General features: G+C 33.3%; 1 protein-coding gene and 1 long non-coding RNA gene across 4 annotated transcripts in view; one reads left to right on the top strand and one right to left on the bottom strand.

The window, feature by feature from the left end:
- The window catches only part of GABRA1 (gamma-aminobutyric acid type A receptor subunit alpha1), a 57,483-nt gene that overhangs the window by 5,249 nt on the left and 26,763 nt on the right, over positions 1-25,471 (bottom strand). For all 3 annotated transcript variants that reach the window (XM_031953633.1, XM_031953634.1, XM_031953635.1), the window contains exons 6-9: positions 24,161-24,243; positions 17,045-17,188; positions 4,748-4,900; positions 1,168-1,370 (exon numbers count right to left, since the gene is read on the bottom strand). In XM_031953633.1, coding sequence (XP_031809493.1) covers positions 1,168-1,370; positions 4,748-4,900; positions 17,045-17,188; positions 24,161-24,243 — 583 coding nt within the window. The remainder of the gene's footprint in view (positions 1-1,167; positions 1,371-4,747; positions 4,901-17,044; positions 17,189-24,160; positions 24,244-25,471) is intronic.
- Positions 15,308-17,088, top strand: LOC116421666. The gene is made up of 3 exons (XR_004232144.1): positions 15,308-15,653; positions 16,799-16,901; positions 17,010-17,088. It is a non-coding gene; the product is annotated as an uncharacterized LOC116421666 (long non-coding RNA).

The following is a 25,471-nucleotide window of genomic DNA, read 5'->3' as shown; positions in this document are numbered from 1 at the left end:
GGAATAATTCCATCCCCCATTCCTTTCTCTTGAAATTAAACTCTCTTAAAATCAGGATCAATGCCACTTATATCCAGATACCATCTCTGATTTTCAGTTATCCATTTCTCAAGCCAAAAATGATTTTTCTCTTTCCTCTGAACTCATACCAACATTATATAGTTTTCCACTTACATGTTATATAATATTAGTTTTACTGAATCCTATAATGCATAATTCCAGAAGTTTGATTTGGAAATTACTTTAGAGGCCTTACAATATAATGCATTCATGTTATAATGTTAGAATCTCCTTATAAAAGTGATCATAATGTTTAATTAAAGGGGCTTCTGAAGTAAAAGAACTTACCACTTTCAGAAACAATTTTATTTTTAACACCTGTAATTGTTATTATTTTTTTTTACTGACATGAACCCTGATTTTGCCTTTACAACTTGGATCCATTCTTTCTGATTCTGCCTCCTGAGAATAAAACAATGGAAACAACCTAATTCTTTTTAGAAAAATTACTTTTCAAATATTTGATGACACCCATCATGTCCTTCTTTTTCCCCTTCATCAGGCTAAAGACCAATTAAGTTTCTTCAATTGATTTTTCTATGACATTTTAAATATGCCATATACCATATTACATATTTATCTTACCTTTGAAATTCCAAGATCTAAGATTCATAATTTAAAGAGATCTTAAAGCCTTATGTTATAAATATCATGTTTTACAAGTAAAGATACTGAGATTCATAGATATTAAGAAAATTTCTAAATGATATATAGACTATAAAGTCCTAAAAGTTAGGAGCCAAATAGATTACTTTATTATCTTACCTTACTACCTTACTAAATTACTTTAGCCCTTAGCACTTAGCACAGTGTATGTGCATAGTAAATATATTTTAAGGTGTTGATTAAATGGATGAATCAACTTGGTCAATGCCCACCATATGTAACACATATGGCATTTAAATACTTCTTGGTTTGACCCTTTGACATGGCCCCCTCAATGAAGCTAAAAATTCTTTTCATTCTAAATGGCTGAGGGAATTATGTTCTGATTAACTTTCAGAGACTCACAAAAAAAAAAAAAAAAAAAAAAAAAAAAAAAAAAAAAAAAAAAAAAAAAAAAAAAAAACCAAGTCATGCTCTATAGTAACCATTAAAGATGTTTACCTTTTCAGGAACAACACTTTTTCCATCCCAAGCATAACCCCTCTTGGTGAAATAATTGACAGTGGCAAATTCAATCAGTGCTGAAAATACAAAGGCATAACACACTGCAATAAACCAATCCATAGCTGTGGCATAGGCCACTTTGGGAAGAGAATTTCTGGCACTGATACTCAGGGTGGTCATAGTAAGGACAGTTGTCACTCCTAGAGGGAAAAAAAAAACATACACAAAAAATGCAAAAGAATTAAGAATATTAATCTGTTAGAGAAGGGAAATTAAACAGATTTATATAATGAGAATGTATTTTCCCTTTTTTTCTGTTTTGGAGAAGGTGTATTGTTGATTTAATGAATATTGATTTAATCCTGCTCCAAGTCTGCAGTAAGATGACATAGATTTTGCAAAGGAGAATGTTGAAAACCAGCTTTGCATACATTTGGGAAAATAAAACACTATTAAAAGTAAAATGAAAGAAAATACTTCATTTAGATATCATGATTATGAACCAAGTTCTTAAATCTCCTAGGAGATAGTGGTTCCCCTTCCTTCCATACATACCCTGCATTCATTTTATATGCATATAAAATGAATGCAGGATATGGAAGGAATGCATGCTTGTATAGACATTTATATATAAAGGACTAATGTCTTATTTAAACATAAAGACAGATAAACATTTTGTCTTTCCTAATGTAATGTAATTTTTTGAAGTTAAGGATTATTTCATATTTATAGAATACATGTACGTGATAATAGTTTGATTGATTTTAGTTCATAGTAGATATAATTAACAGGCTGCTTTCATTTATATTTAAAATTTATTTAAGAGTTCTTAAATCATTTTAATAATTATTCACTAATTTATAAAATATAAGTTTACATAATTTTAGTTGCAAAACTTAAGGGATTTTTATTGCATAGTCCACAATCTTTCAGGCAGGGCCCAGTTTAAAATAATATACTGAGTTCAAGCTAAAAAGATCAAAAACATAGTTACTAGGTAAATGTTAAAGGTATAAAGGAAAAAAAATGTATTTGAGATTTTGTTAAAGGCAAAACATTTGAAAAACATGCATCTTAAAGCTTGGAAAACCTTGATCACACCTAAGTTTTCAATGTCATTATAATTATCAAAAGGACATGTCAGTCAGTCAGAGAAAAGGCCTTTGGAAAGCATTGTGACCAAGACTTGCTACTTGTAAGATACTCTGCAAAACAAGGGAATTCTCTCCAAAGCAAGGAGGGGAATTACCTTTGCAGGCAATTTTTGTTCTCAAACTTGCCTGTACAATTTCAATTATAAAATACACACACACACACACACACATATGCATGTGTTGAGGGCTGGAACTATGCACTGAGATCGGGACTGCCCGAGCGCTTGAGCGCTTGAGGCTAACTTCTAATTGGACGATACTGTATGGGCATGTACTTGGAAAATGGTCCTTTCCACTATCTGTACCGGCTCAATGATTGGTGTATAGAGGATTGTAGGAGGGACTAGGGGGTGGAGTAAAGCTAGCCAGAGACACACTCTCGAAGATAGACGAGGGAAGGTGGTTGCACAGATTCTGCTTCCATCCTGTTCAATCCTGCTTCTGGGGATGAGAATAAAGATTAAGGACTTTTGCTTATCCTGACTACAGCTGATTCTGGGGTGTCCTGGGTGCTAGTGCGGTCGTCACATGCATGCATGCATGCATGTGCACACACAACTCACCCCCCCCCCCAAATATGCTTGGTGTTCTGGCTTTTGAAATCACTAATGATGGAAATGTCCTGATTCAATACATCTTTTATGGCTTTGTCTTCAACTCTGAAGATAACAAAGAGTATGGGTTAAAAGAAAAGCTTGAACAGCTAACCAAGAAAACAATAGTGGCATCTAGAATTTTACAATACTTAGAGGTCTGAGGGTCATACAGCTCATAAGTATTATTAAAACAGGTAATTTTTACTCCACTTCTATTACTTTGGTCATTAAGGTTATAATTATTATCAAGGACCTGATTCTTCACTATGAGGAGAAACTGGATACTGAATTAGGAATGATAGGATCCTTAAAAGAAAATAATTTCTCTACAAGTCATGATATGTGAAAAGAGATCTCTGCATATTATAATATACTTCCAATTCCCATAGTATGAGAATATTTAAAATTTAATGTTTTGGCTTTTTATATATATATATATATATATATATATATATATATATATATATATTTATGGAATCTGAGGCAATCATAATTAAATTGGCACTAAGGCATTCAAGGTGAGTTCATAGATTCAAAACGTCAGAACAAGTCACTTTGCCTTTCTTGACCTCGGTTTCTTTATCTGAAAAATGGCCTTCCAGTTCTAATTTTAGGATCCTAAGACTTGCTCTGTCACTTACTACTTGTGTGACCTTGGGCTTATCACATTACTGACCTAATTTTTACTTTAATTTCTTTATTTATAAAATGAATCTTATAACCTTTGATCTGTTTTCTTTACAGGGTTATTGAGAGTAACTAAAGAATAAAGCTATGTCAAGTTCAAAACTATAACTATGCCAGGATATCTAGACAGTTATCTCCAGTATGTCATTATCTAGTAAGGTGCATTTCTGCTTTGACAATTACTTCTGGAGCAATTAGGTAGCACAGTGGATAGAGTACTAGCCCTGAAGTCAGGAGGACCTGAAGTCAAATCTGGTCTCACACACTTAACACTCAGCTGTGTGACCCTAGACAAGTCACTTAACCCCAATTGCCTCAGCAAAAAAAAAAAAAAAAAAAAAAAAAAAAAAATAGCATTGAGAATTATTTCTACATGGAAACTGAACCTCATTGTTTTCTATACAATGTTGTCCTATATCTTTACCCATTTCAGCGTTAACACAACTAGAATCTCATCATCATTGTTCTCTCCCAGTTTTCTCCTAAACATTATACAAATATGGGATGAACAATCTGGGAGACAGATTGTTTTCTTTCCTAGTCCAATTGAATCCACAGTTGGACTGTCCTTTGTGCAACCAGTTCCTCCCATCACAATATTTTTTGCCCCATTTCTCTAGTAACCACTATTTTTGTCCAAAGAGGAAGGATTCCTGATGAAAATGTTTTGAAGATTGACAACAATGTAAAATGCAATAATATTCATATGTTAATTCTTGAAGTATTTTTAATCACAATATGATATTGTGGGCATTTTATGTTCTGAAAAATCCCCTATTAATCATTAGATTTCTTTGTTCAAGCATAGAGGTGTTATTTTGCATATTTTTTTCTAAATATGTTTATATATTACATATTAAAATCATTTTGTTATTAAAATCAATATTTACTTCTATTAAAGGACCTTGTTATTCCAAAGGGCCTTGCAATTATTTTTAAAAGCAAACACTGCTTGGGTGATGTGAACAAATATTGTATATCTCTATCTGTTGTCAAATTCCTATTTTTTACAGCTTTTTTCTATTTTTTATTAAATAGTTGCACATACTTTTGATATCAAGATAACAACATTACTTTCTTGCCTCACTCCCTTTCTCTAGATACATGTGATTGAAATGGAAATACTCATTTTTCACTTACCAAATACAGTTCTTGCTGGAACTGATTCTCGGTTGAGCCAAAATGAAACTTGGGAGAGGATAACTGTCATTATACAGGGTAAATATGTTTGAATAACAAAGTAGCCGATCTTTCTCTTCAAGTGAAAATGGGTGGTCATAACAACATATTCTCCTAGAAAGCAATAAAAAGGAAATCATAAGTTATGATTTACCCCAGAAAATGTTTTTTTTTCCTTCTGAGATTCACCAAGAGCAAATCCTGATAATACTAGCACACTCTGGAAAATCCTGTTCATTTTGAAAGAAAACCTCTATGGAACACAACAAAATTTCTAATATCAAGATATTAGATTGATATAACAAATGTTATTAAAGTCTCTCAAATAGCATAATTTAACCCTACACCAAAAAATTTTGAATTGTTCATCAACATATTCCATCATGTAGCTGAATTTAGAGCTGAGAAAGATTTTATAGGCTAATAGAGCTCTCTTGTTTATAAATGAGGAAACTGAGTCCTAGGAAGTCTAAATGATTTGCTGAAAGTCACAAGGTAAAAAAATATTTGAGTTAAGATCAAACCTAGACTCTATAATTCCAAATCTACGGCTCTAATGACTCTACCATATGAATTATGAACTGGTGTAGGGAGAGATGTATAATAATGATCATCAAGATTCCATTCAAATTTTAAAATTTATGATTCTATGGCTCCTATCAATTGACAAATCAGTTGGTTTGCATTACAATATAAATTGATTTTTAGGTATAATTTTTGATATCATGTTCACAAAAATTAATTCAAAGATAAAATTTAATTTTTTATGGAAGGAAGTTTAATTAAATAAGCATTTATAAAGCACTTATCATATGTCCATAATTGTCATGAGGTTACAAAGACAAAAATAAGATGAACATTGCACTCAAGAAGCTAACTCTACAAAACAGTAGAAATAGAAATATATGATACTATAAAAAACAAATTGCAGGCAAGAGTTTTTTCCCCCATACTTTAGTTTTTGATATTTGATTCAGTATCTAAAAGCTATGTTTAATTAAGAGATCCTCCTCTCAGTTCCAGGGCAGAAAAGTGTTCTCATGGTTTAGTACAGATCAGAACATAGCCCAGGACAATAATACAGATCGTACTACTTTGGAAAACTAAAAATTTATAGGTCCTAAAAAATAATCTTTCTTCTACTTATCAGCTTTGTCACCTTTGTCAAGTTAATTCGCTTCTCTGAGCCCTACTTTCTAAATCTGAAAACCAAGGAATTGCAATTTATGTCCTGTATAAGGTTTTCAGTTTGGGGATTCTATGCAATATCTTAAGTATTGTGCTTTTAATTTTATTGTCACTTTGGATAGCGTGAATATGCTCAACCTAACAGCTAGTTTAAATGAATCACTTTTTTCAAACTCCAAAGATAATAAAGCTTTTGTATACTTTGCAGATTCCTTCATTTTAAGTAGTAAAGACACATCCAAATATTGGGTGAATATTTTTCACTTGGAAACATGATCAAATTGCTTTTATTTTATAATTTTTCCACATTTCTTTTCTAAATCTTTATTTTTTTTTTATAAAGTCTCAAAGATGGTACCATACTTATGATCAAATTGGATGAAATATTGCTTCTAACAGCATCAAGAGCACTGAAGGTATGAAAATCAGTCTGGGAGATGTTCATTGTGTTTATGTAGTAAGCATGTATTACATTCATGGTATTTACTTATTCAGCAAAAATATTTCCACCAGAAATGTTTGAGACTGCATATATTGTGCTTTATATATGAGGTCAAAATTTAAATATTATCTTCTTTGGTGATTAAATGTTAAATCAAAATTCTAGTTAAATGATTTTGCAATTCTCAGTGAGGCCGTAATATTGTTTTATCACAAAAGAGATACAACAGGCTATATAGTACAGGTCTGAGAAATGAGACAGTTTTCCTAACTCTACCATTATTTCTATGACTTTAGTCAAGATTTGGGTTTCCATTTCCTTTGTAAAATGAGGGATTATAACTAAATATTTTCTCATGTCCAGCTCTGATGTCCATTGCCTTATAAGCTAAAAGTCTTATAAAGTCTTATAAAGTCTATATAAAGTCTTATAAAGCTTTATAAAGCCTTATAAGCTAAAAGCCTTGTAAGCTAAAAGAAGTATGGCTGCTACAGAGGCATATTCTATTGATTAGAATCCCAAACAACATAACTTTGTCCCTGTAGAGGATCTGGGGTAGATACTGATCAAATAGCTGCATAAGGTTCTTAATGGGCAATGGCTTTATTCTGTGCTATGTTCTGTGAAGTTGAAACCTCCATCTTCATGATGAAGATGAAACCATCATCAATTTGAGTTGATACATTTTGTACTACTAGAACTGGTTGAGGAGTAGCAAGGCTTGGTTTTACTGAATGTCCAAAAGTCTGTAAGTGTTCATAGGTGGCAGGAGAACACATAGTCTGTGCTAGGAATGTATAATAACACCTTCCCAAAATTAGGACTGCTAGAATCCACATAAATCTGCATAGGAAAATCAGAAGTATAACCAACAAAGCTGTGGTGAGGAGCACCACAGACTGATAGGGAAGGGGGAGGAGTTGTTCCAAGCTTCTGCATCTGCTCCTGCTTCTTAGCATCTTTCAGGGCTTTCTTCTGTTCAAAGAGTTTTCTTCACTCTTCTAAGGAAAGATCTTTTGGGGTCCTTGAGCCACATTTTTTTCCTTAGAAGTGAACATATTATATTTATCATCAGGTCTCTTTATTTCTCATTCATAAGCAGGAAGTGGTGGTGCAACAGAACCTTTATTTTTTTCTTTTTTTTTCTGTGTTTGCCTTTATAGTTCTCTTTCTCTGGATTGGTGAGGAGGCTTTGGGGTAGGTATTTCTTCGCTGAGGTCTATATTATCCTTTTTTTGATCGCCATTGTTTTCTTTTTCAGTCTAATTCTTTTTGGAATTGAGTGGCCAGATCATATTTGTCCACCATTTTATCTGACTCTTCTTGACTCCTCTCCCTTTCTACATCGGATACACCCTTCTCTTCATTTTGGGAAGGCATTTTCATAGCAATATCTTCTAGCTTGTTCAGCCTCTGTCTCAGAAGTAGGTTGTCCATTGGGATTTCGATGTCACCTTTGTTTGGTGGTAAGTTCTGTGGAGTAAGTTGCTGTAGTTGCAGTTATAATGATTGTGATTTTTCATCTTATTCCACAGGAGCACTTTCTAAGTCGCTGAAGTCTTCTTTGCCAACTTTGCCTTCTAGGTGACTACTGACATTAGAGATTGCACTATATATATATATATATATATATATATATATATATATATATATACTTTATATATACTAGAAGTAATTATATAATTATAAATTTTAAGGAGTGCTGAGTGCTGTGTGCACACATATTGCATTCTCACTGGAATAACCATCATCTTCACTGAAGTAAAAGACAGCAATCTAGTGCTGGGTGATTAGAAGTACTTTGCTCTCTTACATGTTTTTTGTGTAAATAAGCAAGTATTCCAAGTTTTTATAATCTCTTCTTGTAGCTTTTGATTGTTTCCTCAACCATCACTTAGATTTGCCATTCAGATTTGCAGAAAAGACAGCCTATGGCATTCTAGGAAGCACTTTAAGCAGGACTGTGACTAGATATTCTGAATAAGTGTGACACAGATACGTTTTGGATCCAAAATATAAATTCTTAACATCAGCCTTGATAAAGTGAGCACCTGTTTTTAATCAGAAAGACCTTCACCATTTTCCTATAAGTGCTTCAAGTTCTTCAAATAGCCTTTTGATACCACTGTTTCTTCATTTTTCTTTCACCTGCATGAATACTGACTCTATTTTCTCCTCCAAGGTAACCTTGGAAGTTTGGTGAGTTAAACAGTCTTGAGATTTTATCCAATACTATTGGATATCCAATACTATTGGATATCACACACAATACTGATAATCAAATATTAACTCTGAACATGAAGGAACCAATTTAGTAGTGGAAAAAAAAAACCTCCTCAGGTGTCAATTCTCAGTTCATTTCTGTCTAAGAGTTTGACTCACAGCTATGCTTCATGAAACAAGAACATTTTATTTTCTGAGTGACATCTATTATCTCATTATTTTTCAGTGCTATGAAATAATAGTGGATATTCTTGTATTCCTTTACCCTGGCTTGAAATTCTTTATGGTCTAATACATAACTGTAAAGGGCTGCAGATAGTGGGGGAACTCTGGGTAAGATATAAGACCCTTCAGGCCAGAAGGAACCTCCTGACAATGCCCAGTATGGCTCCCTACCTCCCCTTGGTGCTCTCACCCTTCCTGAAAAGTCAGGGAGGGCATGACCACTTCCCTTTGGTGTTCTCACCCATCCTGAGAAATCAAGGAGGGTGTGACCAACTGGGTTCTACTTGAAGCAAGGGATACTTATTGTAAAGAGATGCATTTACATATCAATAGCAAGGTACTTATAGTTAGCACTTGGCCAGTGTGCTGTGGTAATGTAATGCTACTATAATTAGCACATGCTCAGTATGATGTGATGACATAATGGTTCTCTGTCACATGCTTAGTGTGCTGTAATGATGTAATCACACTATGGTATTTAAGGCTGCAAGGACTTGAAAGAAGGACTCCATCTTTGACCATCTTAGTGAGTCTCCTGCCTCCTTCACTCCTCCACCAAGACCAAGGCTGGTCCCAAGATCCTCCAGAGAGCTAATCTGCATGGTATATTTTGGCACCCCAATTTGGGGACTCCAGAGAACACATGACATTTTGGTGCCAGAATAGGGACGTCCAGAAGGACACTACATTTTGGCACCCAACATAGGGCACTAGACGTGAGGCTCTAGATGTGAGGCCCTACACTCAGCAGCTTGAGTGAAGCAATTGGTGAGTTCAATGGAGCAGTTAGCCTGGAAATAGGGTAAGTACAAAAATAGAAAAGTGGGAAGATGCAGTAAGGGCTAAATTAACCACTTTTATTTTTCAATTGAAATGGGGAAATACTAAGAAAATAATCTGTCCCACCCTGAGGGAAGTATGAAGCATGTGTAGTTAGGTTAATAGAGAAGTAAAGTTTATTGGTAACTCAGAAGCAGATCACCAGAATCTTAAATTTAGTAGAGTGCTCGTCTTGTTGGCTCTCTAAGGAAGAAAAATTAGTGCCAGAGACATGGAAAATAGTGGAAGAGCAGCTAATTAAATACTACAAATCTATGATTCCTGATTCATTTCCCAAGGAAACATTCCTTATGTGCAATGTAATACAATTGGCTTTAAAGAATCCCACAAGTTTTAAAACAAGGAAAGCTTTTAATGTGGATGGCCAGACAAGAAAGTGGGAGGAGAAAGAGCAGGAGGGGGATGGTTCTGACAATGCAGGTGGAAAGCATGGCCAGTTGGCCAGGAAAAGAGTTAAGTACCTTAAAGACAGTGCATAAGATTAAGGGTTGTGGTGCTTCTCTCTTTCATAGCTCATGTTCGCCTGTACCCAAGCATGCACCCTTAGGGTCTTGCCCATCTCCTGGCCTTCCTCCTTCAATTTTGTCTTCGTGGGTGGAGGGAGGAGGAGGGGTGGGAGGGGCAGTGATACCATCAGCACCAACTATGTAGCAGTTTTGTCCCCTCTTGTCACCATTACAAGAGGCATTAGTTAAAGCTAAAGGACAAGGTGCATCTGGTTTGAGAACAGAAGTAAACACTGTGATTAAAGAGCTTGACTAGTCAGGTCAAGTTAGGAGAAGATACAATACTTTTAATCTGCAAATTGTCAAAGATCTGAAGAAAGCTGCTTTGCAATTCCTTTAAGTGTCATGATTCACAGCTTTGGAGGTTCATGGAGAATTGACCTGCCCCTTCACTTAGGCATGGTCTTTAACATATAACCACAGTTTTCCAAGACAAATGTATTTAATGAGAGATCTTTGGTACCCTCAAACTCCAGTCTTTCTTTTCACTTAAAATCACTTCCACATCTGCATGCTGTTTTCTCTGGAATAGTCTATTTAAACAACAATCTCCATTTAGATACAGGGAGAAACATTCTATTCTGAGGAAAAGATTGAGATGATCTTCCTCACATGCTATTTCTCCTTGAGCTCTATCATCTTATTGCATTCACTTGATATCCTGACAAGATCTATTCTTGTTTAGTCACACAGATAAGTAGCAGAGCCCAGATTAGAGCTCAGATCATCCAAGTTTAAATTCAGAACTGCTTTTAATGCACTCAAGCTGCCTCTCCTTCATATTTCAGCTTAAGAGGTAGAGTATTCAAGATCATAGAAATCCTCCAGTTTTAATAGTGATGGCTTGCTTCTTTTGGAAGATCTGGAAGCAAAACAGAGGCTCAAAGCACCTCCCCAAAGTCAGGGGAGATATATGGAAAGGGTAGCAAGAAAGGAAAGCAGAAAAAAAAAGGAAAAGAGGAGAGGAGGCAACTTCTTTGGTGACAGCTGCAGTGGAGTTGTTGGCACGGACTGGTGGCTTTACTTTTTACCAAGACACATATCTGCAGTTACTTAAGTGATACATTCCATTTTGTTCCCTCAAAAAAGATAGGGCTCTTTTATCATCTCCACTCCATCATTTACCTGCACATTTATTCCTTCCCTATTGCCTGCAAACACCACCCTCCATTTTCAAAAATCCTCTCGTTTTAGTAATTCCATCCAGATTATTTGAGAAGTTTCATTCATTTCATCTTCAATAACATATATTGTTCCAGTTCTTTTGGGATAAATACTTTGAAAATGCTATTTACATACAACAGGTTCTTCCAATTTCATTTCTTAAGCCCTTATAATTTAATTTCCAACCTGATCAGTCCCCTAAAGTTGCTCGCTCCAAAGTTACCAATTATCTCTTAAAAGCCAAATCCAGTAGTCTTTTTTCAATCCTCACTTTCCTTGACCTTCCTACTTTAGATCCTCCTGCTTTTTTTGCTTATTATTCTCTTCTTTTTAGGTTTTTCAGATCACCACTTTCTGTTATTACTCCTCTTTGCTGTGTGATCACTCCTCATTTTCCTTGCTGGATCCTTATTCAGATCACATTCTCTAACTGTAAATATATCACAGAATCTTGTCTTCAGTCCTATATATGTTTATCTCCCTGCTAGTTCACTTGGTAATTTCATTCATCTCCAAAGATTTAATGAATATCTCTATGCTAATGATCCTGAAAGCAGACTGTATTTCCCTAATCTTTTTTTGCTGATTTCTAATCTCAAACTCCACTGTCAATCATACATCTCAAATTAAATGTCTAGGAGACATATTTGAACTAAAAATTCGAAAAATTAACTTAGTTTTTTTTTTCTTAAACCTTCCCCTTCTTCCTAACTTTCCTATTATGATAGTGGACAATATTATCCTTCTAGTGCCTCAAGTTTGACATAGGTATCATCCTCAACTCCTCACTATATGCCATACTCCATATCTAATCTATTGCCAAGCCCTTTACAATATATCTTGAATATGTCCCCTTTCTACTATCATACTACTATAGCCTGAATTCAGGTCCTTAACACCTAACACTTGGACTGCTGCAATATCCTGTTGATGGATATGATTGTCTCAAAATTCTCCTCTCTTCTACCTATCCTCCTTTGAGACATCAATATAATATTCCAAAAGTATGCATTTAATCATGTCATCCTCCATCTCATAAATCAATACCAGTAGCTTTAAAACACTTCCAGGTTCAATCACAAGTAATACCCACCTCACCCACTCACCAACACTTTTCTCATTTTCTTCTATCTTATTTCTTACCAATCTTTGATTCAGTAATAGTGATCTCCTTGTTATTCCACAAACAAGGGACTTCATATTTCAGTTCCTGGAATTTCTCTTGCTATTTGCCATGTCTAGAATGTTTTCTCTCCTCATCATCACCTTTTACATTTTCTTAATTCCTCCAAATTCCAGTTACAATCTCATTGTCTATAAGATTCATTTTCCAGTGCCTCAATTAAAGTGCCTGTCAACATTATGCTTTTTTCTTATATATACTTGATTTGCATGTATTTGTTTTATTATTGTCTCTCCTTTATCTTCTATCCTATTAGATTATTATCTCTTCAAGATCAAAGACTGACTTCCGTGTCTTTTTTTTTTTTTTGCATTATGAGCACTTAGTGTAGTGTCTGAGCAATATTTTCAAATTTGATTAATTTAGACACAGATCAAGTGTTTCTTGACGATCATCAAGTATTGTATTAATTACATTTAAAATTTTCTTTTATAATTTGCTCATTTATTTAATATTTTCCCCACTTATATTCAAAACATTTTTTTTACATTTGCTTTTAAGATTTTTGAGTTCTAGGTTCTCTCCCTTATCCCGACTCACAATTAAGAAATGTATTGTATTTATTACACTCTAAAATATTTCCTACTTCTACACTGTTCTAGACTAAATTTGTTAAAAGTGTGTATGGATGGAATGGAAGAAAGGAAGAGGAAAGCTTGCAAATAAGCTTTTATATAGTATTATATTATTTGTCACATATTATGTTAAGGTTTTTTTTTTAATAAGTGTTATCCCAGATGATGCTTGCATTGTCCCTATTTTGCATCACTGTTGCATAATTATGGAAACCAAGGCCAACAAAAGTTCAGTGACAAGCTCAGATTCACACACTTACTGAGTGTCTGAAATTTAATTTAAATTTGGGTCTTTCTGATTATATATATATATAGTGTCTCACCAGTTATATTATCAACTATTTCTCTAGTAAACTCTGAATGAAAAATTTTAAATTTAGAAGAAATAAAATATGATGTATTTGGAAATAGAATACTAAAATATTTTTGTAGCCTTGTGTTCTGCTCCCAGTTCTTCAATTAATTTGCTACATGATCTTATGAAAATCATTTTATTTCACTGGATCTCAGTAAAATATGGTGTTCTCGAGGTGCACTCATCTAAAAGTCGATGACTTAAACTTTAATATATAGATTTTATGATATTTATTTCAAATCAGAGATGCATTTTTTTCCAGGTTCATGGCTATTTGGTGGTTAGAGTTGATAAATAGCTTTTGAAAAAGGTAAATTGCTACATTACTTGGCTTATACTTGGAATTATATTTGGGAAAGTATATGTTTATGAGTCCAATTGCTATGGACTAACAATCATATGTTCAAAATTCATCGTGCTATTATAGGCTATTTAGGGATGCGATTTTTTTGGGGGGGGCAATGGCAAGGGAGTGAGTATGGACACTCTGGCTTTATCTCATGCTATGTGCTTGCATTTATTCATTTATCATACATGATTTTTTTTTTACCAAACTAAGAAATACACTGATCATCTCCAATATTTAGATTCCATACTATGTTCTATTGGCTACTAATTCTAAAGAATAACCCAACTTTTATCAATATATATTAGATCCAAAAATCATAATGGATTGGTCAGCTTCTTATTCTTCTAATTTGTCACCAATGAGAGCTACTAAGGACATTTGTATCTTCAAAGAACAATGATTAAACAAAAAATAAATGATGGTCTCTCCTTTCAAGAAAATAATTGAAATGTTTTTCTATTCATGGAAAACACTATAGTGACTAAAGATCCTCACTTTCTCACTTCCCTTATTATCCTAACTCTATGTACCACAATCTGTCATCTTTCCTGGCCCTCTGGCAGCAGGTAAGTGATAGTTCTCTTATGTCTCTTATATTTTTAAAGCTATAGAATGATGTGTGACATGTGTCATTAAAGACTTTACTCAAACATTTTATTCCTTCACATTGTACATACAGAGACTATTTTAATGAATGGAAAAAGCAGAAGAGAGCTCATATTCCTTTGGAATGTTTCCATATAATTTACTAAATAAATTAGATTTGCTTTCCAAGCCCCAAACTCATTGCATTCTGCCACTTTTCTCCTGTTATGGGCCAGAACTCTGTACTTGAAACAAGGATTCTTACAAGGTGCTAACTCAGTGGAATTGATTAGACAATGGTTATCTATTTTAGCATGGTGATTAATAGTTTTCTAGTTCAGTACATGTGCTTAGTACTTAATATAGTTCTACAAGATTCACACCTGTGATAATGTAATTATAATAGAGTATATAAGCTGGGACAAACTCAGCCAGATTCATTTATTCCATCTCATACCATCGTGGTGGCAGGCATGTCCTCCTTCATTTCTCCACTGAGACCAAGGCCCATCTGAGCCAGAGACAGACTCATAAGGATTCAGAAACAGACTGGGGGAAGACAGTGGCTGGAGGTGGAGCACAAGCTCCCAGACTAAGACAGACTTCAAGACAGAGAATGTCATAGTAATTCTCCTGCCTCCCCCATAGAAACCAAGACACATTCAGGAGGCCCTCAAGAAAGCTAGCTAGGGCCCCAGGCAAGGAAACTAGTGAAGGAGATAATTAAGAATTTGGACTTTAACACCTGGCTATTCTTGTGTTGATTACTCTGCTGAAACAAAGGCTGGTTTTGAGCCCTCCAGAAAACCAACCAGAACACTACAGTCTCCTATTCCTCAAATTATTCCCCTGAATTATCAAAGCTACTACTCAAAAATATTAATAATAAAATAGACTTATCAAGTCCATTACCATTTCCATAATCTTATATTTCCCCAAAATGCCCAGGATAAGATTTATTTCTATCAAAACACAGCATATTAAAGCAGAAAGAGAACTTCACAATTATCTATCTCTCCCTCCCCAAATATGGATGTTGAAGAACAGGATGAAGTAGTAATATTACAGCTAGTCACAGTATCATAGATTTAGACCTCAAGAAGACTTTACAGATAATCAAATTTTACCCATCTCATTTAATAGATGAGGAAACTGACTCAGAAAGAGAAGAAATTTGACTAAGGTCATACCATTAGAGAGTACTAAAGCAAGATAGCAAGATTTCACCCAAGGTACTTCTTTTTTTTTTCTACTATGCTTCACTATACTTTTATATAGGTAAGATGAGGATTAAAAATCAACTCTTTTGGTTCCTATTGTACTGGTCTTTTCACTATTCTGTCATGTGATATGGGTGCAAATAACTATATCTTTATGTCATCCATAAACATTTATTAAGAAAGAGATATGTGCCAGACTGGGCTTTACTAGAATTAAGAAATTTCTTTGTTAATGCAAATAAATTATTTTCTCCTTATAAAACAAGACATTTTTAACTCTATTTTTTCCTCCAAAGAGAAACAAATGAATATCTGTATTAGATACTAAAATTTAATGTAGTGCTATAGAAGAAATATTATACTGATTTTGGGTTACCTGATATTAAGGAGAAAATATTAAGATGTTTTATTTTTTTGAGTTATTATGTGGGCCCCACTTTGAATATTAAAATTCTAAAAAAAGTTATATATTTTTTAATTATCCTATTGCTAAATAATTTTTATTTGGAAACATAAGTCTCTTGATATGTGTGGATAATTAGATTTTTAAAAGAACTCCATTTAAAGGATTGCACTTTACTGAAGACTTTTAAAGTTATCAGCAATTGAACTATTTTTTATGCAGTGGGATTCCAGATTCATGGGTGTCAGCCATTTGGTACACTTCCCAAAGAGCTGTAATCCAAATGTGACTTTTGAGTAGTGAACTGGTGTTCCCATTTCACTTAGACCCGTTAAATGGATAACTGAATGATTAAGTTCTGATTTAATTATTCTGCCATGAAATCTGATTGCCCAAATTTGAAAAATTGGGCCCTAATTATTTAATAACATTGGATCCAGATCTCAAACTTTTAGCACTATCATTAATATATGACATACAAGGCAACAGAAGACTGGCAACCCATCTATTTTATGCATATCTAACAACTCTAGAGATCAGAAGCAGACCTTTTCTGAGACAGTGAATAGTAAATCTATTCTTTTGTTCAGACTTTAGGTTACAAAAGTTTCTTAGTTAAAGAGAAAGAGCTCTTCTAATAAGGTTATTTTTTTTAACATTTGAGGTAAGGAGTTAGTTAGTAATCAAAACCCTTTTAGGGAATGGAGTAGAGGAAAAAAATGAAAATAACCTATTTTATCTCCTAATTGTATAGATGAAGAATCAGAGTTGCAGAGAAATGGAGAGATTTGATGAAAGTCATACAGCAAATTGGTGCCAGAACTAAAGAAACATGATGTTATGACTTTGACTATAGGGTCTGTTTCACATTATCTTTCATTTTATTAAAAGTAACATTGATTTTTCAATTTAATGACTGGGCATACATAATTTCTATTTTAACTTTCCAATATTTCTTCTCCTAGGTCAATTAACTCTGAAATTCAGAGTAACTACTCACCTGTACTGGACTGAACAATTCCAGAGTCCACAGTTTGTCCAAGGAGATCATACTGATTTAGGCGAGAGCCATCTTCTGCTACAACTACAGACCGTGCTGGTTCTCGGGTCCATTCATATACAACTTCTGCTCTAGTGTAAGCATCTAATTGGAAAAGAAGGAAAACATATGAGGTCACAGAAGTCACAGGACTGTTAGAACTGGAAGGGATTCATTCAATATCTAGTCAAACCCAACTCTTTAGAAAGATAAGGTATTATTACTCTCATTTTATAAATGAAGAATCTTGGATTCAGGAATACTGTGACTTGCTTGTAATTACAAAACTAACATGTGAGAGAGAACTAGAATTTAGAGATTGATCTAGTAATTTTTTACACATAAGACAAGAACCACAAGTTCTATCTAAAATAAAAAATGCCAGCATTTGAGAGAGAGTCTATGGCAATGGAAAGTGTGGGGACACTTGAACCCAAGCATGATGTCATAAATAGAGCTTATTTTTTTCTTTTTTTTCATAATTATAACTTTTTATTGACAGAACCCATGCCTGGGTAATTTTTTACAACATTATCCCTTGTACTCACTTCTGTTCTGACTTTCCCCCTCCCTCCCTCCACCCCCTCCCCCAGATGACAAGCAGTCCTATACATGTCAAATACGTCACAGTATATCCTAGATACAATATATGTGTGCAGAACAGTTCTCTTGTTGCACAGGAAGAATTGGATTCAGAAGGTAAAAATAACCCAGGAAGAAAAACAAAAATATAAACAGTTTACATTCATTTCCAGTGTTCTTTCTTTGGGTGTAGCTGCTTCTGTCCATCATTGATCAATTGAAACTGAGTTAGATCTCTTTGTCAAAGAAATCCACTTCCATCAGAATACATTTAAAGCTTATATTTTTAAAATTAGACTTGCTAAGTTCTAAGCTCTGCTATTTCTGTATTACTGAAAGACAAGTACCATAGGTACCCTAAAAATTCAGCACCTAGACCTTCTCTAAAAGATCTTAAGTCTCCTTGGCTCTTGGTGCAATGATTTTTCTACTTAATTGCATTATCTCTTAAGAACCTACTTAATATCATTTATCACTATATATTTATTAAGAGATTAAAAATTAGAAGCTGTCTTCAATCTGACATGTAAGTAAACTATATGTTTACATAGAAAATAAAGCTTAAAGATTATTCATTTGCCAAGAAATTTCATGTTATTTTTTTCCTTTTTTAGGAATAATAATATTAATATAATTGTTTTATCTATATAATGAAGTATTTTCACTTACATTAAAAATATTAGATTAAGTTTTACTATCTCAGATTAAAAAGAAATTGTTTCCTTGGCTCACTTTTATGTCTAATACTAGATTCCTATATTTACTTTGTTGAATCTGTATAAAAAAAAAATCATATGATGAACGGTGAGGTGAGTAAATCAGTTCTACCAAAATAACAGATTTCGAATACTCACCATTCACACCTAGACTATGTTTTTTTTCCCATTCTGTACATATAATTTGGATTTTGTTTTCAAAAATGTTGCATGTCTCCATTGCTAAGATATTAGTAAACAGCTCTGAAAGTCACACATTTTTTTTTGCCTTGATCATGATGAAATTATATGAGACAAACAGAAAAAAGAAGCTGAAAACTTGGTGTATATTCCCTTAATGATCTGTAGAGTTTTCCTTTTCTTCTGGGGAAATGTTTAAAGGGACCAGACTATCATGAGGTGAATATTGCTATTGAATGCTAATCTACATGGTTTAATTATCCATCACTAGTGCATTTTTTTTTCTTTTATACCAATTCTTTTCTTTCTGGATCACCAATCAGCAATCAATTTTCGTTTCACTTTGTTTTGGTTTTGCTTCTGCATTCTACAGGTTTTTAAAAAAGAGTTTTCTATGAATCAGTACAGTGGCCAATAGTCTGTGTGATATATAAGAATGACAAATAGTACAATCTTTCTGTTATTGTTTGTTTGCATTTATGTTTTTCTTCCCAGATTATTTTTACCTGCTTTCTAAATTCGATTTTTCTTATGTAGTAAGACAATTGTATAAAATTTTTTACACATATATTGTATTTGATATATACTTTAACATATTTAACATGTATGGGACTGCCTGCCATCTAGGGGAAGGGGTAGAAGAAAGGAGGGGAAAGGTTGGAACAGAAGTTTTTACAAGGGACAATATTTTGTCAATAAAAAGCTTAAAAAAAAAAGAATGACAAATGGACAATTTGGGAATTTGGTGTCATTGATTTTTAGATGAGGCATTTAGCATATGCTGCATTAAATGGAAGACTTCCATCTGTCAGCATGCCCCAAAGCAGCTTATGATTCACATAGATGGAATTGTGGGACTCTAAGTAGAAAACAAATATAGTACCTAGAAACTGTAATCCTCACTTCAATAGTTGATTTCCCTATCCAGTGACAAATAACTCTTATTCAAAACTTTTCTTAATATGAATGGTTTTCTATTTATTACTGATAGTGTTAAATCTTATTATTGGACATTAATAGATCATTAGATCATCCATTTTCTTCCTTCCCCTTTATTTTTTTCAGAGATGATTTGATTTTTCCAAAGGTTAAAAAGCAAATTTGTGGGAAAGACAGCATTGTGTACACCTCTTTAATCTCCTACTACAGTATGTATTCCAAACACCTCATTCTTCAGAATATTTTATAAAATTTAGATAATGATATCTTCCCTGCTGTAATGTAGAGATGTTGTAAAGGTCAATACACATTAAAACAATCAATCGATGAGCATTAAAGCACTTGCTATAGACTAATACATACAGAATAAACATAAACTCCTAAACAAATTAATTTCTACCCATTTGTAAATTGGGCAGATCATTAAGATACTCTATAGTGCACTTTAGTTTGGAATTGCTCAAAAGGGAATTATTTCTTTTTCCATCTTCACATGTAGGAACAGGGTCAATGGAAGCTATGATTCCTTGTCTTGAACTGGTCTCTAATCTATTTGTATAACTGAACAGAAAAAAAAAACCATGATATCCAATTTGACAGCAACTTTATAATTATAATGTATTACTTCTCAATGATCTGTTGGTATTATTAGCTATAATAGTCCTCAATGCCATAATTAACCTGAACTAATATAAACCCTGCAATTAACTTAGAGATAGATTATCTCTTCTTATTGTTTTCTGTCTCAGCCTCCCATAATACAGATTAGAATAGCAAAAATCACATTTTTGTGGCTAGTTATGTATAAAGTCTTTTAAAAATCGTATCCATAATGCCTTAATATACATTCCTACAGGTATCACAGCATGTGCAAGCTATGTTCTTTTCTTTGAACTAATTTCAAGGAATTATGTGACCAAATATTAAGAGGTCAAAAGGAATTTAAAAGTAATCTGGTATAAAACTTATCCTATAGGTGAATTGTGTGAGGCCCACTCACTTGGCTAATAGCATATAGTTAACAAGGAATTGAACTAGGATATGAATCAGTTCATCTGATTCCATATCTAGTATTCATTATTTTGCAATGCATTCTCATTTCTGATCTTGAAATGTTGGTGCTACAGAAAAAAAGCTAAATGAACTGATATTATTCAATCTAGGAAAAGAAAATCAAGGAAGGAATAAATTAAGTAGAAGAATATGTATAAGGAAAATAGTAATTAGATATCTAAGTTATCAATGTACTAAATGTACCAGAAAAGAGGAACTAAGGCTTAAATTAAAACAGGAAAGGTTATAGAGTTGCGAGGATCAGAGCTCTAGAAATGAAAGCAATATCTGGCAAATTCTTTCATTTTACATATGAAAAGAATCAGGTACAAACAAGTTAAGTGACTTGAGTAAAATCACACAGATAATATCAAAGATAGGAAGTGACTACATCTTTTGTCTTCATTAGTCCCTGGGTTATAAAAAATAGTATGGATTACACAAAGAAATGATGAAGCCTGTTTTCCTGAAACTGTTTGGAAAGAAAAACCAAGTCAAAGATTTATTGTGGAAAAGCATTCATGTTTTAGAGATTCAATCAATCAACCAACCAGAAAACCAGATGAGGGGAAAAGTTTCAAACATCTAATTATGGCGCAAAATTTTGCCAAATAAAGCTAAAAATTCTAAAATGAATTCACCACTCATCCTACCCAACTACAATTTTTCACTGAAGGAGAAATAAACTTGCAATTTTATGAGGACTGTTCAAACCTCACCCCATTCTCTTCCTTGCCTGATACACATGCACCTGATCTTTTTTGTTCTTTTAACAAGAAGAAAACTTAAATTAGCAATGGCAATCATATCTTCATTAATTGTGCTAAAGAAAATACCCACTTTCTTATTTTTTTGCATGTCAACATGTGGTTTTTGTTATTCCAGATTTTACCTAGTATTCAAGTAAATTGTATCCACATTCCACTCAATCTAACATTTTGGTCAGATGCTTCCTATTGGAAGTAGGTTAAGAAATGTTTTCACTTGAATGATTTGAATTAAGTCCACTTTATGTCCAGGGCACTGTCTTAATAAGAAATCTTCTCCTTTTCATTTTAACCAGAATTCTCCACTCTCCATTTAATTCTCCATTCCATTTAAACCAGAACTAGTACACACAAAACAGGCCACAAAAGTGTCCTCTGGACAGTCTGAAAGCTAGTGAGTGGGTCCAAGAGTGGTTGATTTGCTCTGTCATTATCCATTACAGTTGAGCAGCCATAGCCTAACTATGCCTAACAAGAAAATCCAGTAAATTTCTTTGCTCTTGGACCATTCTAAATTCTAAAACATGAAATAATAGCAAGGCTTTTTTCCTAGGTTACTGAAAAAATGGCCACCAAGGCATCTGAAAAACCAGTAGATTAATAATAGAATACTGGACCTTAAAGAGCAGTTAGAAATCATGTAGTCTAAACTTTCAATGAAGATATATGATGATAAGGTGAATGTGCCTGTCCAAAGTCAGGACTTTTGACTATGATTTCATTGCATCATTCACTGCAGCATGGTATTCCTGTCAATCATTTTGAGCAGTACTGTTTATAATAATGTTTGCAGCCTAAATTTTTTACAGCCTCCTTTGCTCTACAGCTCATATGTTTGGGACTGAAGAATGGACAACCAGGAATCTAAGTAAAATGAACACTTATCTAGAGTAAACATTTGTTCTGCTATATACAAAATATAATCCAGAAGAAGGAGTTGCCATTACCTTTCCTTAGGTATTTTGTTTATTTTTTGTAGGGGTTATTTCAAGCATTTGACTTTTTGAGAGTATGCACATTTCTCATCATATACATATATGTGTGTGTGTGTGTGTGTGTGTGTGTCTGTGTGTATAGTATATAATAGCATACTATAATCAGAAATTTTCTGTGCTAAAAGCAAAAGACAGTTTCTAATCACCATTTTTTGTTGTTGTTGTTTTTGATGTGGACAAGTTGTATTATCTCTCTAAATCTCAGTTTTCCTCAATATAAAATGAGGAAGAGTTCTCATTCAAACTCTTTAAAGCACCTTCCAATTCTAATGCATCTCCAGCTTTTTTCCCTATAAAATCCTCAAAGTATATATGACAACTTGAGTTATTGACCTTAGTGATTGAGGAAAGACACTAGTACATATGCATGTGACTTAATGGCTAGATGATATTCAACAATCTTATTTGCAATGTGTGTTGTTCATCAGCTAACAATGTGGCAGTCAACACTTTATTCTAGGTATAAGCTGACATACATAGAATTTCCCCTCTTCTCTGCCAATGAGAAATTTTTTAAGAAAAATATTTCAAATGATAAAGAGTGTTCCCCTAACCCCCACAAAATAGATTTATGTTTTTTTTTTTTGAACATTGCAATACAAAACTCCAGCGTGTGGTATGACTGAGAGGCTTCACAGTAGACAAAGATTTCTGGACTGGATCAAGAAATATGCATTTCTAGGACTGAGCTATAATAACATTTTATTTTGACCTGAGGATCATTAAGTGGCAGGTTATAGTATTTCATAGTTTTGACTTTAAACTGTTTTGTAAGGAACTGAGGCTGATGTAAGTGAATTTGAGTGCAGTCTTGTCTAGAAAATGGTGATAATGCCTTCATGAAATCTTTTTTACAATATGATAGTTCAAAGAATCCAAGAGAGAGTCTGTATCATATTTTGTATTGATATCTTCCTATACTACTTATTTCCCTCCTCATCCCATGAATCATATATAATAGCTACTGAGGAAAACCAACTTACAGAGTAAGAGAGCATGAAAGATGGTTAAAGAATTGACTGTGCCCACATTCATTTTATCCTCCAATAGACAAGATAGGGACAAAGATATCATGATCTACTTTTCATATAGACACATATGCTCATCATATATTAAAAACCTAAACTCAGAAGGAAAAATGGGAAGAGAAGAGAGTACACATCTCTGGGAAGTGATACTTCCTTGCAATAGCTCTGAGACAATGAATGTATTTGCTTATTTTATATTTTGAAATGATAGATGCAATAAGATTTTGGTTAATTCCTAAGAGAACTTCAAAAGATAATGCACTCTGGTTAAATATGGATTATCATTCAAAATTTATAGTGAAATAAATTCTTTTGTATATGCAAGTGGATTCATAACTTTCTCATGGACAAAGTTAATATAATCTCCCTCTCCCTTAAAAAATATCATCCCTGTAGGTTTAAGTCATCCTTTAATCGGAACTTTTTTACATATTACCAAGTCAAATTGATGTTTACACATAACTTTTTGTTATTAGTAAATAATAAAACATCATATCAATATGAGTTTGGGAGTAAATGGTGTTTTGGTAAATCTGAAATTAAAAAAAAATATTTTTCTCACTATCATCTCCTTTTTAATATCTGAATATTCCAGTAAAGTGAAATTTCTAATCAACTTATTAATTCCATTTTCTATTCCATTGGTTAACTCATGTCTTCCTCTTTCAAAACAACATAGATAAATCATTGATATAGATAGAGTATCACATATTGAAGGTCTTAAAACTGTTTTATCATTGTATTCACTGTCAGACATATATGATTTGAGTCTTAGAGTTTTAATAAAACATAGGTAGTTAAAATTAAGGTAACTCACAGCTTCCAAATTTCAATGGGCATGCATGAGCATCCATTGGAAAGTCTTCAAGGTGCATTGGGCATTCAGCTCGTACAGTCAATCTAGTCAGTTGAGAAATGAGAGGAAAAAGCACTGCAGATCAGATTCTCCATCACTAGCCCCCTTCTCCCCAATATCAGTAAATAGATAGTTTCAGTACACACAAAATCCAAATGTGAGTAAATGTCCAAAAAAACAAACAAACAACAAAAACAACAAAAACAGTGTATTGTCCATTTGCAATACTAAGTACCAATGTTTTCTTTGGTGCAGGCATTCCCTTTCCTAAAGAATATCTCAATACCTCTATTCTCTGTTAAATGAAATTTATGATTTGCTATAGCTGAAAAAAATCAAAACATCATAATTTAGTGACCAGAATTCTAAAAATTAGCTTCTTTGCTAGATCTACCCAGAGTAGACAAGTGTGCATCCCATCACCGGGCCAGTACTTAAGTCTTTCTGTCTTCATGATCAGTTAGCTAGTCAATATATATTTTTTACTCATTGACTATGTCCAGGGCATTATGATAAGTTTTGGGGACATAAAAATAGGCCAAAAACAATCTCTATGCTCAAGGAATTTATATTCTAATAGAAATGATAGCATATGAATAACTGAGTATGTATAATGTCCTATTTCATTATGCTTTACTATTATATCATATATTATATAATATAATGTAACATGACATATTATGATATCATGTATTATATGATAACACTGCATATATTTGCATATGTATGCAGATAATATTATATATATATTATTTCCAGCCATAGCAAATCACTTAATCCATATAACAGGGGATGTTGTTGTTCAGTCATTTCTAACTCTTTTTGACACTATTTTGAATTTTTTTAACAGAGACACTGAAGTAGTTTGTCATTTCCTTTTATCAGCCCATTTTACAGATGAAAAATACTAAGGTAAATAGGATTAAATGATTTTCCCAGGGTCACACTGAGAGTAAGTGTTTGAAATCAAATTTGAACTTAGGTTTTCCTCAATCCAGGGCTGGTATTCTATTTCACAATCTAATTGACCATAATCCTAAAGGGCTGGATATATATATATATATATATATATATATATTCCTGTATCTATTTAACTATCTCTATTCATCTACATATTGAGAGACAGAGAGAGACAAAGACAAACAGAGAGGTTATCTTCCATTCTCTCTCTCTCTCCCTCTCTTTCTCCCCCTCTCTTTTAATTAATGGATGATATCTGATTGCTGCAGGACACCAGGCATACTATTACCATTATAATATTTTTGGAAGTTT

This window comes from Sarcophilus harrisii, chromosome 2 (assembly GCF_902635505.1).
Source record: "Sarcophilus harrisii chromosome 2, mSarHar1.11, whole genome shotgun sequence".
Taxonomy (NCBI): domain Eukaryota; kingdom Metazoa; phylum Chordata; class Mammalia; order Dasyuromorphia; family Dasyuridae; genus Sarcophilus; species Sarcophilus harrisii.
The sequence above is the reverse complement of the archived record's forward strand: the minus strand, read 5'-3'. Positions and strand labels throughout refer to the sequence as shown.